Source organism: Rhinopithecus roxellana, chromosome 11, assembly GCF_007565055.1.
Source record: "Rhinopithecus roxellana isolate Shanxi Qingling chromosome 11, ASM756505v1, whole genome shotgun sequence".
Classification (NCBI taxonomy): Eukaryota; Metazoa; Chordata; class Mammalia; order Primates; family Cercopithecidae; genus Rhinopithecus; species Rhinopithecus roxellana.
In genome coordinates this window covers 81,650,566-81,668,348 of record NC_044559.1, presented here as the reverse complement: position 1 = coordinate 81,668,348, position 17,783 = coordinate 81,650,566, and the positions used below count along the sequence as shown (strand labels likewise).

Below are 17,783 nucleotides of genomic sequence, written 5' to 3'. Positions count from 1 at the left end.
AGTACTCTATTTCAAAAATAAGCCTCTATATTGAATTTCTAAATCAATCTCTGTGCTATTTCCTACTTAAAAAAACCTCAGTATTCCTAAAGATAAGTGTTCGAGTTTATTATTTTTATTAGAAAAAATTCACTTTCATGTCCCCCTTTTACACTGCAGGTTTGGATGGAACTGTTGAGTAAGGCTTCAGTTCAGTATGTGGTAGCAGCTGCTTGCCCATGGATGGGTGCTTGGCTTTGCTTGATGATGCAGCCTTCTCATTTACCTATCGATTTAAATATGTTGCTAGAAGTAAAAGCTAGAGCCAAGGTAAGTGTAGAAGCACATAATGTATTTGTGTGTTCATCATCTAATTATTAATGCAGTAACCGTATTAAAAAGTCTGTATTGCCTTGTTCTAAGTGTGATTTAATTAACATAAGTAAGGAGAAACCATTATTTTATTAGGACCCTGACAAAATGAATAGTAATGTTTATCCATTAAAACTTTGTGAAAAGAACTGTATTTTACTGGGATTATTTTAAAAAGATCATATTTTTGTTGTTGCCTATTTAGTTTCAACGATTAATCTTTATTGTTTTTCTTTTTTCCCCTCCTTCTGTAGGAAAAAACAGGTGGTAAGGTGCGCCAAGGCCAAAGCCAGAGTAAAGAAGTACTTCAGGAGTATATTGCAGGTGCCGAAACCATCATGGAAGACCCGGCCACCAGGGATTTTGTGGTTATGCGGGCCAGAATGATGGCAGCTAAGTGAGTGTACATTAAGTGCCAGGTGGTCATACATTTACAAGTCTGGCCTTCAGGGGTTATTTAACCAACAAAAGATTCTTCTGCTGTCTCCATCAATACTTCCTTTCTTCATCACACTAATTATAGCCTAAGGAAAAATTAGAGTAAGTAAATACTTCTAATTATTTTGAAACTTTAAAAATAGGATTTTTATCTTCTTATGAAGACAGGATAGTCATTGTATCTTCTGTGGGAAAAGTTATGGCTTCAAAAAGCCAAATTTTACTTCAAGTAATTATAGGAAATTGAAGTAATTTCCCGACGTATGGGGAAACTTTACTTCAAGTAATTTCTTATAGTAACTTCCTTTTTCTCCCTCTTAGGTTGTTAGGAGCACTGTGTTGCTGTATTTGTGATCCAGGTGTAAATGTGATAACTCAAGAAATTAAACCTGCTGAATCCCTGGGCCAGTTACTACTCTTCCATTTGAACTCCAAGTCTGCTTTACAAAGGATTAGTGTAGCTTTGGTAATCTGTGAATGGGCTGCTTTACAAAAGGTAAGATTTTGCCCCAAAAGTAAGAAACACAAATTAAGTAAAGCAGTTTCCATGAGCTGTTAGGATTATTTACATTATAATTTACAACAGAAAAGTGAAAATTTTCGATGTATCAAAATCCAAGAGTTATAGAAAAGTGTCCAAATTATATTGAACATTATTTCTCTCCCATTTACTTTTAACTCTGGACTTCTGTCTTAGAATGCCTACTCATACCTCCAACTACTAGTTATGCTCATACTTAATATTTGCTCTTGACTGAACAGTCTGTTAAGAAATGTCCCTATTAAAAACTGTGTATATGTGAAAGTAGTCCAGAAACTATTGGTCATCCATTCCTTTGTATATCTCTCAGGTATCACTGAAAACTACAAAGGATGAGGCTTTGAGTATTAGAGATCTGTTTGTGTGGGTAGTAGCAAAGGCAGAATTTTTGGTCACAGGAAGAATAACATCTCTGTATTTAAACCAAAATCTTCATGTTTCCAAATAAACCATTCCCTTCCAGCCTCTTTAGCCTTTAACTTGTAGGGAGATGTGTGATTTTGTATAAGACATACTTCTGTAAATCAAAGAAACTTTCTACTGGCTTTGTTTATTCCATTGACTGGAATTCTGGAAATTTAACTGTCTGCACTTGCTGTGAGAGTTACTTGTTACTGCCTCTTAGCAGTTTGTCAAAGCTATATCTAAAAGTAATTGAGCCATGCTCCATTGCAACTGACACCCCTGCTTGGCCTCTGGAAAGAAGCAAAGCTCATCTGTTTTTAGGCAGGAGTTGGTGTGCTGGAGAGGCAGTGATGCTATGTTTTTGTGCCTCTCAGACTCAGCAGCAAGTGTTGACAGTTCGGTTTCTGGACACTCACAGAGCTTCATGGACTTACTCTGTGAAGCCCAGGCTGATCACCCAGATCCCACAGAACCCCTCATGGCTCACCACTGAGGCCATTTCCCCTCGGTTTGGGGCAGAAAACAACCAGAGAGAGTGGGAAGGGTTGGTTAAATTTGGGGGCAGGTAAGTAGCTTTTAAATTTTGTATCCACTTTTACAGTATGGCATGTGAAGCTTAGGGTTCAACTGTTATCTAATAATGAGTTTTTAAATAACATTTTAAATTAGTGCATGATAGATGATCTTTTCTGACTGATTTTTTTTTTACAGTAATATAGTTTAAAATCTGTGATATATATACACGTAAACTTTGGATAGATAGAGAATGAAATTGTAATAGTTCCATATGCATGTTCTGTAGTCATTCATGTTAACATTTTACAATAATTTGGGTGTAATACCCTTTTTTCTGTGCAACTAACTGTTGTTTGGAGAAGTAACAGAATATAGATTCAATATAAGTAAGAATTTAGAACTTGGTAGTCTGCAAATGATGATTTCTTTATCTGTAAAGTTAATGTTCATATAGTTGCCCTATTTGTTGTCTGTTGTATTTTAGGAGTGTAAAGCTGTTACCTTAGCTGTGCAGCCACGTTTACTTGATATCCTTTCAGAACATTTATATTATGACGAAATTGCCGTTCCATTCACGCGAATGCAGAATGAATGTAAACAACTTATATCATCATTAGCTGATGTACATATTGAAGTTGGTAACAGAGTAAACAACAATGTTTTAACAATAGATCAAGCTAGTGACTTGGTGAGTAAAGAAATAACTTTCTTAATTATAGATAGAACATGAAATATAGGTTAGAAATTTGTCATGATATGTTTATCACAAAAACACATTTATTTGTTGAGTCTATATGTGGCTTGATAGCCTGTCATCTCTACCCTTTAGAAAAGGTATTTCATTGTAGAGGCTTTTCTTGAGATAAGAGAATAATGAAGGATTTTTTTTTAAAACTAAAATTCTGATGAATCAATGAACCTTTATTAGAAAAAGCTGTTATGTTTTGTCATTTCAGTTTTGCTTATCACTGCAGAGTATAGAAAAAACTGCTTCTACAAGTTCCTGAGTACTTCTTCCTGCTCTCAGCCTATAATGAAAATATTCAAACATATAGAAAAAGTGATGAAATTACATAACACTCATACTTAACAGCTAGATTTTGTAGTTAACATTTTACCAGATTTACTTTATCACATGTATTTACCTACCTACCCCTCTATCCAACCATGAATCCATCCAGGGGAGTTTTTTTTTAATGCATTTCTAAGTAAGTTTCAGATATCATTATACTTCAGCATTTTATATAATTAAGTAAAACTCAGTATTTGTTTATGATTTTTTGCTATTTTGAGGCAGAATTTATGTGCTAAAGCACACAAATCTTAGGTGGACCGTTTGATGAATTTTGACAGATGCATATACCTATGAAACCTGAACCCCTGTCAAGATACAGAACATTACCATCACCACTTCCCAGTAATCTCTGCCTCGCCCTGCCACCAAGTAACCATTATTTTCATTCCCCCCACAAAGATATATTACTTTTGCCTGTTCTAGAATTTCATGTAAATTGAATCATACACTGTGCTGTTTGGTGTAAGGGTTTTTCTTAGAATGGTGTTTTTGAAACTAATCTGTGTTATATATATATCAATAACTTATTCTTTTTTTATTGCTTGAGTTTTATTCATTGTATTATTATACCACAACTAGTTTGAGCCATTCTCCTGTTTATGGACACTTGGGCTGTTACCACTTTTTGTCTGTTGTGAACAAAGTCGCTATAAACATTCTTCTACAAGTCTTTGTGGCCATTCGCTTTCATTTTTCTTGGGTAAATATATAGGAGTGGAATTGCTAAATCATAAGGTAGTTGTAGGTTTAGTTTTAGAAAAAACTACAGACTTTTCCCCAAAGAGATTGTATCATTTTACCCTCTGACCATCAATATGTGAGAGTTCTGGTTACTCCACATCATCAGTATTTGATGTGGTCAGTCCTTTCACTTTTAGTGATTGTGTGATAGTGTTATTGTGGTTTTAATTTCCATTTCTTTGATGACTAATATGTTGAATACTTTTTAATTTTTTATTGGTCATTTGTATATTTTTCCTTTCTGAAATATCTTTTCAAAATCTTGTCTACTTTGAATTAGGTTGTTTGTTTGTTATTGAGTTGTGGGAGTTCTTTATGTATCCTGGATTCCAATCCTTTGTCAAATAGATGCTTTCTGAATATTTTTCTGGCAGTGAGTGGCTTGCCTTTTGATTCTCAGTGCTGTCTTTGGGTGACCAGATATTTTAAATTTTGGTGAATTCTATCAGTTGTTTTCTTTCATGGCCATTATGTTCTGTGACTTAAGTAATCTTTTTTTTTTTTACTCTCCAAGTGACAAAGGTATTCAGATATGTTTTCTTTTAAAGTTTTGTCATTTAGTTTTTATGATTTATCATTCATTTGGAATTAATGTTTGTGTATAGTATGGAATAGAGGTTGAGGTTTGTTTTTCTTATAGATATCTAATTTTTCCAACATTATTTATTGAAAATACTTTCCTTTCACTATTGGATTGTTTTGGCGCCTTTGTCAAAAACCAACTGAAGTTATAAAGTATGGCTGTGTATCTGGGCTCCATTTGTTCAGTCTATTTGTCTTTCCTTATGCCAGCATCCATGCTTCATTACAGCAGCTTTGTGCTTAGTAAGTGCATGAGGTTAGGTGTAGTATGTATGAGTTCTTCCTTTTTTAGTTATAGGATCAGAAGTTGAGCCACTTCATTTGTGTTGGTCCCCGTGAAAATAGTAATCATCATTTCTTATCCCCATTTCCAGTTGAATAATATAGTTGAGTTTTTTTGTTCTCACCTTTGAGAGAAAGCTAAAATTGCTGTTTTTTCCCCCCGGGGTCTCTTCTTTTATAAAGTTATTTTCCTGATTGTTGTTATTCTGTAAGTTTTCCTTTTTGCCTCCTCTCCCTACTTTTTTGCCTGTCTGGAATTAAATCTCAAATCTTCTTGAGTCTGGGTTCCCTGCCTACTATTTCTGGGAACTTTTATTTTTTAAGCTCATCAAATGGCCCCTTTAAGATTTGCTTATTCAGATCTTTTACTCTTCAGTTGTTTTGACTTGGGCTAGAAGACAAGCATAAATATCAGAATCTCTGGGAGAGACTTTTTTTTCTTTTTTCTTTTTTTTTTTTTCTCGAAGAGACTTTTGAGGGAAGGGCAGTTTTCAAAGGAGCCACTTTTTGTGTCTTTCATTGAATCCCTATTTTCCTGTTACCTGCCAAATATAGACATTTCCCTGCTGTCTATCTTTGTCTCTTTCACCATTCTCATGATTTAGTTCCTACCCATGTACTGTGTGGTATCGACTGTCAATCTTTCTTACATTCTCTTTTAGGCATTTTTACTTAAATATCTCGCTATCACTTCACACTGAACACAACAAAAACTGGATTTTTTTTTTTTTTTTTTTTAACAAAGATACTCTTTTTATTCCAGTCACAAATCTTGTCAGCATTTTCTTTCAGAAAGTCTCATGTGTTGAGGCCAGGCGCAGTGGCTCACACCTGTAACTCCAGCACTTTGGGAGGCCGAGGTGGGCGGATCATGAGGTCAGGAGATTGAGACCATCCTGGCTAACACAATGAAACCCCATCTCTACTAAAAATATAAAAAATTAGCCGGGCATGGTGGCAGGCGCCTGTAGTCCCAGCTACTCGGGAGGCTGAGGCGGGAGAATGGCGTGAACCCAGGAGGCGGAACTTGCAGTGAGCCGAGATCATGCCACTGCACTCCAGCCTGGGCCACAGAGCGAGACTCCATCTCAAAAAAAAATAAATAAAGTCTCATGTTTAATCTCTTCTCTATTTCCATTATCAGAGCCCAGTCAGATCTTAGTACTTTATATCTAGGTCCAGATTCATCTCTAGGGCTCCAGGCAGCCTCTGGTCCATTTCATCCTGCATGCTGTGCTAGACTAGCAATGCTCTTTCTGTGCCACCCTGAACATCCCTCTCCTGCTTAAAAACATTATTTTCCTTTTCCTTGCTTTTTCATTTTTATCTTTCTTCTTTTCATCACCTTCTTCTAAATTCTCCATCTCTTATCTCCTCATTATTTCTCGGACTTTCTCTACTCGTGCCCAGTTAGCTTTCTTCTTGCAGAAGTACACTATACTCATTCACTTCTGCTCATTCTCACTTCTGGGCCTGAGCTTCTATTTCCTTTGCCAGGAATTCCCCACCCCAACCCTCTGTGCTCATCCAGAGTTCATCTCTTTTTCTGCATGTTGTGCTCAAGCCATGATAAACTTTTGAATTCCATGGACAATGTCCTGTTTTACACTTCCTACCTCACTTTGTTTGCCAAGATGTCCCTATAATCCCTGATTGGCCTGTTCTTTAAAAACAAAGCGTAAGTGTTACCCTCTTCTGGCAAGTCTCCCACTAATCTGTTCTTCTAAGAAGGATTAAGCAATGCTCTGTATTCCCACAGCAACTTGCACTTACTGCAGTTATATGTTACATTTTCTTAATTCTTTATTTATATCTCTCCCACATTAGTCTCTGCATTTTTTGAGCGTATTAAGACATTATGTCTTATTTATCTTTTAATAAATATTGGTTGAATGAATTAATTTGGGAGTAACTGTGAGGCTTTTCCTCAGTTGTCTACAGTTATTGAAAAGTGACACGAGCATAGTGGATTTAGGACAGTGTTTTGAAACTTTTAGCATTGTAACCCCATTTCATATAAATCTTACACATTGTACATTTCAAATGGGTAATTTTTGTGGAATGCAAATTATATCTGAATAAAGTTGTTAAAAAAAGATGGGTTGAACAGTCTTTTAATGGGGCTTGTAAAGTAGTCTGGTACAACAGTCCTGTAGTCTTAGACAACTCTTGGTAATTAAGTGAATGATAACTGCACCATTTTGTTCTGTTTTGTTTTGTTTCTTTTTCTTCCATTGCCTGGGCATCTCCACCAGGAGGGAGGTTAAAGAAAGAATGAGAATGATTCAGTTAGCGACACTTAGCCACTTAGTAAACAGCCACTCTTAAGTTTTTGTAAGTTTTAGAGTTGAAAAGAATATTTTTCCCAAAAAGAAGTTTGTGAGTTTTGGAATTCGTTAATGAACAGTTAGTTTATATTTGCCTATAGCTTTCTTATTTCACCAGAGTTCTCTGTGGGTGTTAAATGTGATTTTCCTCAAAGCCGTTAGACATATTTAAAGGTTAGATAATTTTATTCTTCTCAAGAGAATGTCTTTCTTAAAGAATATAATGCTAATGTTAAATTTCAGTCAGATTAAAATGAAGTTTAGTTGGGAAGTTTTAGACATTAGTTTGCTGAGTACTAAAACAATATTACATATTGTGGAAACCAAAATTGAAACAGAAAGCTTGCTGTCTACCCTTTAGGAGCTTACATTCTGTTTGGGGTTGATATGATTAATGATTTTTAATTTCTTTTTTTTTTAATAGGTCACTACTGTTTTTAATGAAGCCACATCATCTTTCGATTTAAATCCTCAAGTGTTACAACAGTTAGATAGTAAACGACAGCAGGTCCAAATGACAGTTACAGAGACCAACCAGGAGTGGCAAGTGTTGCAGTTGAGAGTGCATACTTTTGCTGCCTGTGCAGTTGTGAGCTTGCAGCAGCTTCCGGAGAAATTAAATCCTATCATAAAACCATTAATGGAGACAATTAAAAAAGAAGAGAATACACTAGTGCAAAACTATGCAGCTCAGTGCATAGCTAAACTCCTTCAGCAGTGCACAACAAGGACACCCTGTCCCAATTCAAAAATTATTAAAAACCTTTGTAGCTCACTTTGTGTGGACCCATATCTAACTCCTTGTGTCACATGTCCAGTACCAACACAAAGTGGCCAGGAAAATTCTAAAGGTATATACCTAAACTTTTATTTGGGGTAGAGAAATAACCTTTTAAATTTGTTTTTGTTAACTTATGGGTATAATTTAAGCACAAAGCCAGTTCATGTTAATGCTTTTTCCCATTCTGAGAGAAAAGACTTGATTGTAACAAAACTCTTCGTTACATGAATTTGCACATACTGCTTATCAGTCACAACCCTTTAAGTTCAAATAAGCCATTCATAGATCTGATAGCTGATAATAAGATGACTGAAATCTGGAAGACGGTATACACCCTTACCTTTGCCTTCAAAACCATCATTATGTGGTTTACTATCTCAAACTAGAAAAGTTGATTGTATCAAATGTTATTTAATGAATTTTTTTTTTTGCTTAATCAAAGGAGCAACCCTATTGACTGAAAAAGTTATTATAAAATCTTTGGTTTCCCTAATTTAGTGCATGTTTTATGAGATTAGTGAACTTTTAGTACTTTTGGTAAATAATACTTAACCAACTTTTTTGTTTTCACTTGGAGAATTTATATGGAAAATGAGAACTGCCCTCTGCAGGCGGGTCTTAAAGACCAATGTTTCCTTCATACGACTCAGTCCTGTATGATTTTTGTATGTGTGATTGTTAACAAGATATTGGGAGAACAAATTATTTGAAATGTAATAGACTTAAAGCGTTGATGCAGCATAGATCTTGAAAAATATGTGAATGAACTAGAAGAAGAAGATGGACATTTTGAATATTAACATCTTAAAAATGCAGTGGGGTCTTCCTCCCCCGCCGCCCGTTACCCGCCCTGCTCCATTGCTATGTAAGACAGCATTATTTTGCAGTGGCCAATGTTTTTCTGAATTCATGGTGACTCTGGACTTTTCTTTTAGAGAAAATTTGTTTGAGATATTTTTAAATGTTTCTCGTGATGCTTAGGCACAATAATTTTTTAAAAAGTAGTAGACCAGGCCGGGCACGGCAGCTCACGCCTGTAATCCCAGCACTTTGGGAGACCGAGACGGGCGGATCACCTGAGGTCGGGAGTTCAAGACCAGCCTGACCAAAATGGAGAAATCCCATCTCAACTAAAAATACGAAATTAGCCAGGTGTGGTGACGCATGCCTGTATCCCAGCTACTCGAGAGGGTGAGGCAGGAGAATGGCTTCAACCTGGGAGGTGCAGGTTGCGGTGAGCTGAGATCGCGCCATTGCATTCCAGCCTGGGCAACAAGAGTGAAGCTCCGTCTGAAAAAAAAAAATTAATTAATTAACTAATTAATAGGCCAGGGGCCAGGCGGTGGCTCATGCCTGTAATCCCAGCACTTTAGGAGGTTGAGGTGGGCCGATAACTTGAGGCCAGGAGTTCGAGACCAGCCTGGCCAACATGGTGATACCCCATCTCTACTAAAAAAAATATATAAAAATTATCTGGACGTGGTAGCACGCGTCTGTAATCCCAGCTACTTGGGAGACTGAGGCACGAGAATCACTTGAACCTGGGAAGCAGAGGTTGCAGTGAGCCAAGATTGCACCACTGCACTCCAGCCTAGGTGACAGAGTGAGACTCCATTTCAAAAACAACAACAACAACAAAAAATTAATAGGCTGGGCATGGTGGCTCATGCCTATAATCCCAACATTTTGGGAGGCCAAGGTGGGCAGATGGAGTGAGCTCAGGAGTTTGAGACCAGCCTGGGCAACATGGTGAAACCCTGTCTCTTCAAAAAATAAAAAAATTAGCTGGGTGTGGTGGTGTGTGCCTGTAGTCCTAGCTCCTCAGGAGGCTGAGGTGGGAGGGTTGGATCGTTTGAGCCGAGGAGGTGGAGGTTGCAGTGAGCTGAGACCATGGCACTACTGTCCAGCCTGGGCAACAGAGCAAGACCCTGTCTCAAAAAGAAAAAAAATATATATATATATATATTTGTGTGTGTGTATGTATATATATATATACACGCACACACACATATATATATATATATACACACACACACACACACATTAACTGAAGGCACAATAATTTTTTCATGTGCTGTTTCTCATTGTTCAGATGATGACTCTGCGACCTAAATTGTATTAGGTATAAATCCTATTTAAATAGACTATTTTATTGCCATTCCATTTTCTAAAGAAAATGTCATTGGCCTATAAAAGTTGAGGCCTAAAAGACATAGTTTAAAAATGTTACATCTCTTATGGAGCCGAAAACATTTGGTATCACCAATATTATGATTAAAAGGTTATTTGACTTTTTTCTTATTAGGATCCACCTCAGAAAAAGATGGAATGCACCATACTGTCACCAAGCACAGAGGTATAATTACACTCTACAGGCACCAGAAAGCTGCCTTTGCTATCACAAGTAGGCGAGGTCCTACCCCCAAAGCAGTAAAAGCTCAAATAGCAGATCTTCCTGCAGGAAGTAGTGGAAATATTCTTGTTGAACTTGATGAGGTAAATAGTTTTTTTCTTTGAATGCTTTGATTTTAAACAAATATCTGGCTTACAAATTGAGAACTAAGTTGTATTAGCTTCCAAAACTGTTTCTAAGTGAAAGGACTGGGATTAAGTTTTGGAGTACTCCAACAATATGATCCAGAAAAATGGCAAACTTCAAATTTCTCATGTCTCTTGTAATTTTTACCAGCTTAACTTTATCTTCCTAGGCAAGACAGCCTTGTAAACTTATTCAGTCCTATATAGCAGTGACTGTAGAGAAGGTGTTGAATAATAGTGAAAGCTAACTTTTCTCTGTCCTTTCAATGCACAAATGTCATGTAATTGCCACCCACCTGACTTTTTTAGTCAATTTGATGTTTATTAAATGCATAGTGTGAGGTAGGGTTCTATATTTTCCATATGAACAGCCATTTATCCCACTATTGAATCCTTTCCTCTCTGATTTATAATGGCACCTCTGTTATATATCATGCTTTATATGTGTGAGGGTTTCCATTATTCAGGCTTTCCATTATTTCCCATTGGTCCACCTGTTACACAGTACAGTCTTAACCAGTGGTTTTTTGAAAAGTGTTTTGTTTTGAAAATCTCAGTCACATTATTAGCAATGGAATGAATGCTCTAGTTAGTTCTTTGCATTGCAAGGCACAGGAATTTACCTCAGTTCAGCAGTAAACCATCAATACTAAAAGACATGTTTCTGTAAAATATAGGTCTTTTAAGTTTCTTTTTAAAGTCAACAGCTTATTATCTATATTTCCCTTAAAACATTCTGTGAAGTCTTTTTCACTGACAATATTTCCCTATAATAATTTTAATAAAAATTTTACTGTGATTTTGATATTTATATCTCTATAGTTTGCATAGTTATTCCTCCAATTAAACATAATTTTTAAAATATATATTATTATCTTTGGGGGGACAGATTTATGGACTAATTACTACTGAATAAGAATTATTAATCTTGGGGTTAGCTTAAACAGATGATCTTGTTGTGTCCCTTAAGTGAGTATAAATAAGGGCACAGCATTTTGTCTATCTTGTCTCTAGCTAACAAGTTTCTTTGGGGTAGAGAGAAGGAGGAAAAAAAAATGTCACTTAGGACTATCTCTAGAAACAGCACATATCCTTCTATTCCTTATCCTCAACCCCAAAAAAGTGTTTTACTTTTGACACAAAAATCTAGTTAGGTGTTGTAGGCCCCTGTAAATTTAATTATTGGGAAACGTTTATAATTGTGATAAACATGTCTAATAATTGCTTACTTAGTGATAACCTTATGAATTCTGAGATGGTGACTTTTAAATTCTCTTGATAAAATTTTAAATGTATTATGATTTTTTCTGAAATTCTGTTTTTATCTAACATTTAATTTTAAGGCCCAGAAGCCTTACCTGGTACAACGGAGAGGAGCTGAATTTGCTTTGACAACTATAGTAAAGCATTTTGGTGGTGAAATGGCAGTGAAGTTGCCACATCTCTGGGATGCTATGGTTGGCCCATTGAGGAATACAATCGACATAAATAATTTTGGTATACACATATTTTTATGAGTCCAATTTTTAACAGATTTTAATGTCTATTAATTAAATATTTCCTTATAAAATAAAAATGCCTCTGTGCCTCTACCTGTTTATTCCAGACCAGCTGGTAAGTTTTAAAATGGAAACTTGGTTTAAAAAACACATACACATTTATTTTAAAAAAGAGATACTTGGGTTGGGTGGGCACGGTGGCTCACTCCTATAATCCCAGCACTTTGGGAGGTCCAGGTGGGCGGATCACTTGAGGTCAGGAGTCTGAGACCAATGTGGCCAACATGGCAAAACCCCATCTCTAGTAACAATGCAAAAATTAGCTGGGTGTGGTGGCACACACCTGTGGTCCCAGCTACTCTGGAGGCTGAGGGAGAAGGATTGCTTGAACTCTGGGAGTGGAGGTTGCAGTGAGCTGAGATTATGCCACTGCACTGCAGTCTGGATGACAGAGCGAGACTCTGTCTCAAAAAAAAAAAATTTTTTTTTTTTGGAAGAGATACTTGAAATGGATCATTATGTTCAAGTTCTTTGGTTGCTCTACATGTCGTACCCCAGCACTTAAATTAAGGTCTTGGCATTTAATTTTAACACTGAAAAGCAAAATTGACTCTTCTATGCCAGCTGAAAAAGTGCTAAAAGTTTTTGTGTGCTCTAGATTTTGAAAAATTATTTGCCAGATAATACAGACAATATATTTTAACAGATGGAAAATCCCTCCTGGAAAAGGGAGATAGCCCTGCTCAAGAATTGGTGAATTCTCTGCAAGTTTTTGAAACAGCAACAGCTTCAATGGATTCTGAGCTTCATCCCTTGGTAACTAACTAATGCAAGTGTGATATTTCTTCAAATAAAACAAATGGTCTTATTAAAAAAGTCTTAAGGTTTAAAAGGTACAACTTTGATGTCATCCTTAGTAATTGCTTTTTTCTTTGCTGTAGTATAACTAGATTCCTCCTTTACTAACAGTGCAACTCTTGTGGGCTTTGATGTAGACCTGGCTGCTTGAATTTGAGAGAAAACCCAACCTGGAAGCTTAGAATGTGGGGGAATTGAGGGAAGGACTCTGATGGCACAGGAGCCAGACATAGATAGGGAAGAAAACTGCAGCCCTGTTCATCCAGATGATCCTAATAATATAGCTCCAAGAAAGGAAAAGCATACATAATGAAATCTGTTTCCTAGATAAGTATAAAGGTGAAAGGAGTCATCTGCCTAAGGTGAAGCTGGTCAGTGCAAAGATAGAACACTGGTTTGTGATTTTTTTAAAAAAACTATTAAAATGTTTCTTATAAAAGAATTAGGACAGAGGGAGGAGGAAAACAGAGAATTATCTGGTTTTTTCTCATAAGAGAGTATTATTTTCATATATCTTCAATAAGAGGCGCTCTGCAGTTTACCCCATTTTGAAGGGTATTAGCCCAGTTCTCTTGTTATTTAACACAAAAGGGAAAATCTATCAGAGGGTGGAGAAGAATGGATTTTTTTTGTACATAGTAATAAAGTATGTCCTTTTACTTGTTAAAAGTTCTGCTGATTTACTATTAGTAAAGAAAAGTAGGCTGGGCGTGGTGGCTCACGCCTGTAATCCCAGCACTTTGGGAGGCCGAGGTGGACGAATCACGAGGTCAGGAGTTCAAGACCAGCCTGGCCAATATGGTGAAACCCCATCTCTACTAAAAATACAAAAATTAGCTGGGCGTGGTGGGACACGCCTGTAGTCCCAGCTACTCGGGAGACTGAGGCAGGAGAATCACTGGAACCTGGGAGGCCGAGGTTGTAGTGAGCCGAGATTGCACCGCTGCACTCCAGCCTAGGCAACAGAGCAAGACTTGGGCTCAAAAGAAAAAAAAACAAAGAAAAGAAGAGTCCATCTGTATGCTCTTAACCTCCATAATTAGCAACATGCATTCAGCTGAACTGTAAGGCACATCAAACTGTTGAACAGATAACTGGCTCATCAGCATTAATTCTGGTGTTCCATGTAGCAGACATTTAATAATAAGGTGCTGTCATAATGCTGTTGTGATTATAACACCTAAGGTAAGCCAGAAAGCTACAGTGGAAGATACCTACTGAAGTATGGTGCTAGAATAAAATCGGGAACACTCAAGCCACTGAATGAAAAGTATGTACCTAAACCTAAATTAGTGCTACCAAATTTGGAGGGGGCTGGTGATGTGTGGTGCTGTTTTTCCAGCCTCAGTAGGAGAATCTTGCCAAGTACTTTTCGGTTTGTTTCCTGTTAATTTTGGAAAGAATTGAGTGTTCCTGTATGCCTAAGAGAGGATATGAGCAGAGGAGAGGTTCTATACCCTTTTTTCCCTTCTTTTTGAAAGAGTTGTAATACATTAGTTTGGATTTGGATTAGATTTCTATTGAGAATGTTTTGACAGTAATGTTTTGAAGTATTTGGAGATATTTTTAGAGTCACTTAGAATATTGAAAACTTTCCTGAGTATGGGCTATTATAGTTACATATTAAACAGTATTTTCCTAATAAGAATTCTAATTGCCATTAACTTTTTGTTTTTAGTTGGTCCAGCATTTGCCACATCTTTATATGTGCCTTCAGTACCCCAGTACTGCAGTGAGGCACATGGCTGCTCGTTGTGTAGGAGTCATGAGCAAAATAGCTACCATGGAAACAATGAATATTTTTTTGGAGAAGGTTCTTCCATGGCTGGGAGCAATTGATGACAGTGTCAAACAAGAGGGTGCAATTGAAGCACTTGCCTGTATCCTTTTTTATTTGACAAAATGTTGAGGAATTATGTTCATTTCACTTAAGGATAATTAAAATGAAATTGATGTATTCAAATATGCACATAAATAACCTGCCTTGTTCCAAAAAATACCTGTTCTTTTTACATCTTATTTTGAAATATTTTCGTATTTTATTACAAATATGTTACAAATTGATTTGCATTTTATGATAAAAATTTTCACGTGGAAAGTTTGGAAAATTGCTATTAATTTTAAAACATCTTTTTAATAGGCAAAATAGTTTTATATACTTTATGAACTATATGTCTAGTAAGTGATTTGTTTATAATCAGTTTATAATCTTATTAATCAGGTATTCTGTAGGTAGTCCTTATGTTATAAACATGTTATGTTTTTAAAGTTTGTTCATTAATTGGGTTTAAAATGACCAAAATATACTAGATAATTAGTAATATACAGGCAAGCCCTTTGCTAAGGGTATGGCAGCAGCTAACATTCTTTAACTCAAAGTATCTGAAAGATATTTCACAGAGCACAAAAGATGGATGAAGATCAAATCAGTAGAACTCTGGTTCAAAAATACTGAAGATTACAGGAGAACTGCGCTTGCTAGGCTCACTATATCCTGCTGGTGATTGTCAAGATCCTGGTGGGAAATTTGGAATTAATCTTTGAGTGACACTCAGTTGTATTCCTTTACTTACAATGTGACTTATTTTATTTTGACATTGGAATTCCAGACGCTTGTAGCAATTTCTTTATGAAAAAAATCTTATTAGTAAAGCTTCTTCTGGCCTTCCTCAGAAGAAAACTGTAATTTTATATTCCTAATCATGAGAAAGTTACATAATATTTTCCAAGAAGCAACAAAATGGGCAGATACTGTTATAATTGAATCATAGGCCTGGAGGGTCAGTCTCTTCCCTCATAATACAGATGAGAAAATCATGAGCCTTTTAAAAAGTTACAATCTTGGTATCAATTTGTTTGTGAAAACATGTGTCTCGGAACCATTTCAAAATTTCCTTAATCACTTACTCAGGTGTAATGGAACTACTGGATGTTGGTATTGTTCCATATATTGTCCTTTTAGTTGTTCCTGTATTGGGAAGAATGAGTGATCAGACAGACAGTGTGAGATTCATGGCCACACAGTGCTTTGCAACGCTAATTAGACTCATGCCACTTGAGGTAAGTCAAAGATACTTGCTGTGTGGACATAATGTTTTCTGTAACTTGATCCATAATAATTGTAACCCTTTTTAGGGCCAGGTACAAAGGCTCATGCCTATAATCCCAGCACTTTGGGAGGCTGAGGCAGGTGGATCATCTGAGGTCAGGAGTTTGAGACCAGCCTGGCCAACATGGGTGAAACCCTGTCTCTACTAAAAAAAATACAAAAACAAAACCAAACCAATTAGTTGGGCATGGTGGTGTGTGCCTGTAGTCTCAGCTACTCAGGACACTGAGGCATGAGAATTATTGGAACCTGGAGGCAAAGGTTGCAGCGAGCCAAGATCGTGCCACTGCACTCTGTCCTGGGCGACAGCAAGACTCCATCTCAAAAAAAAAAAAAAAAAAAAAAAAAAGAAAAGAAAAGTAACACTTGTTAAAGAACATATCAGGCTAAAAAAAAAGAAGGCATTATTTCAAAAATGTTTATATTACAGTAATTAAGATTTTTAGGCTTTTAATTGGTACTTTTTTTCTTTAACACAGAGTTTTAATTTAAGTAAAACAGGAAATCAGACACTATGATTCCTAAAAAAATTTACTAATGCTTTTCTAGAAATAGAATTGTTCCTAAGTTTTTCTGGTAACATCTAGTTGTAGACTGTGGGCTAAAGTTTAGGCAAAAGATAAATGTGAGAGATGGTAATTAAGACTGTAAAAAGCAAATGAGGTCTCTGTGGGAGTATGAAAAAGAAGACTAAAAGGATCATGTTGGAGCCCCCATTCATGGGGGCACAAATAATGTGTGGCCAGTGCAGGAAACTGAAGTGGCTTGAAAAACAGAAAGAGCCAGGAATAATTCAGGAAATGGTATGGCATGTCATCCATGTTGTAACATGTACAAGTACTTCCTTTTTATTGCTGAGTAGTATTCCATTGTATGGACATACCACATTTTGTTTATCCTGTCACCAGTTGACGGATATTTGGATTGTTACCAGCTTTTATTAATAGTTATTATGGGCTGGGTGAGGTGACTCATGCCTGTAATCCCAGCACTTTGGGAGGCCACAGCGGGTGGATCACTTGACGTTAGGAGTTCGAGATTATCCTGACCAACTGAAAATACAAAATGGTGAAACTTCGTCTCTACAAAAAATACAAAAATTTGCAGGGTGTGGTGGTGCACACCTGTAATCCCAGCTACTCAGGAGGCTGAGGCAGGAGACTCACTTGAATCTGGGAGACAGAGGTTGCAGTGAGCCAAGATGGTGCCACTGCACTCCAGCCTGGATGACAAAGTGAGACTCTCTCTCAAAACAAAACAAAAAAAAAGAAACAATACTCTGCATTTGCATTTGTAAGTCTTTGTGTGGATGTGTGTGTTTATTTCTTTTGAGTAAATACTTAAGAATGAAATGCCGGGTCATATGGTAAGCTCGTTTAATTTTTTTTATAAAACTGCCTAATCGTTTTCCAAAGTAACTGTATCATTTGACATTCCTACCAGCAAAATAATGAGTTATAAATAGGATAGCCTCTTTGAAAAACAGTTTGGTTATATCTGGTAAAACTGAAGATACCCAGCCTAATGACCTGAAAACTTCATCCTACATATATACCCTAGAGAATTCAACACATTTTTTCAAGAATTTTTTTTTTTTGGAGACAGAGTTTTGCTCTTGTTGCCTAGGCTGGAGTGCAGTGGTGCGACTTCAGCTCACTGTACCCTCCGACTCCCAGGTTCAAGCGATTCTCCTGCCTCAGCCTCCCAAACACCTGGGATTATAGGCATGTGCCACCACAC

General features: G+C 36.6%; 1 protein-coding gene across 3 annotated transcripts in view; it reads left to right on the top strand.

Moving 5' to 3' along the window:
* BTAF1 (B-TFIID TATA-box binding protein associated factor 1) overlaps nt 1-17,783 on the top strand; it is a 105,633-nt gene that overhangs the window by 56,954 nt on the left and 30,896 nt on the right. For all 3 annotated transcript variants that reach the window (XM_010381313.2, XM_010381315.2, XM_030940653.1), the window contains exons 16-25: nt 160-309; nt 606-748; nt 1,111-1,285; nt 2,736-2,939; nt 7,683-8,109; nt 10,345-10,535; nt 11,921-12,074; nt 12,783-12,892; nt 14,613-14,814; nt 15,846-15,994. In XM_010381313.2, coding sequence (XP_010379615.1) covers nt 160-309; nt 606-748; nt 1,111-1,285; nt 2,736-2,939; nt 7,683-8,109; nt 10,345-10,535; nt 11,921-12,074; nt 12,783-12,892; nt 14,613-14,814; nt 15,846-15,994 — 1,905 coding nt within the window. The remainder of the gene's footprint in view (nt 1-159; nt 310-605; nt 749-1,110; nt 1,286-2,735; nt 2,940-7,682; nt 8,110-10,344; nt 10,536-11,920; nt 12,075-12,782; nt 12,893-14,612; nt 14,815-15,845; nt 15,995-17,783) is intronic.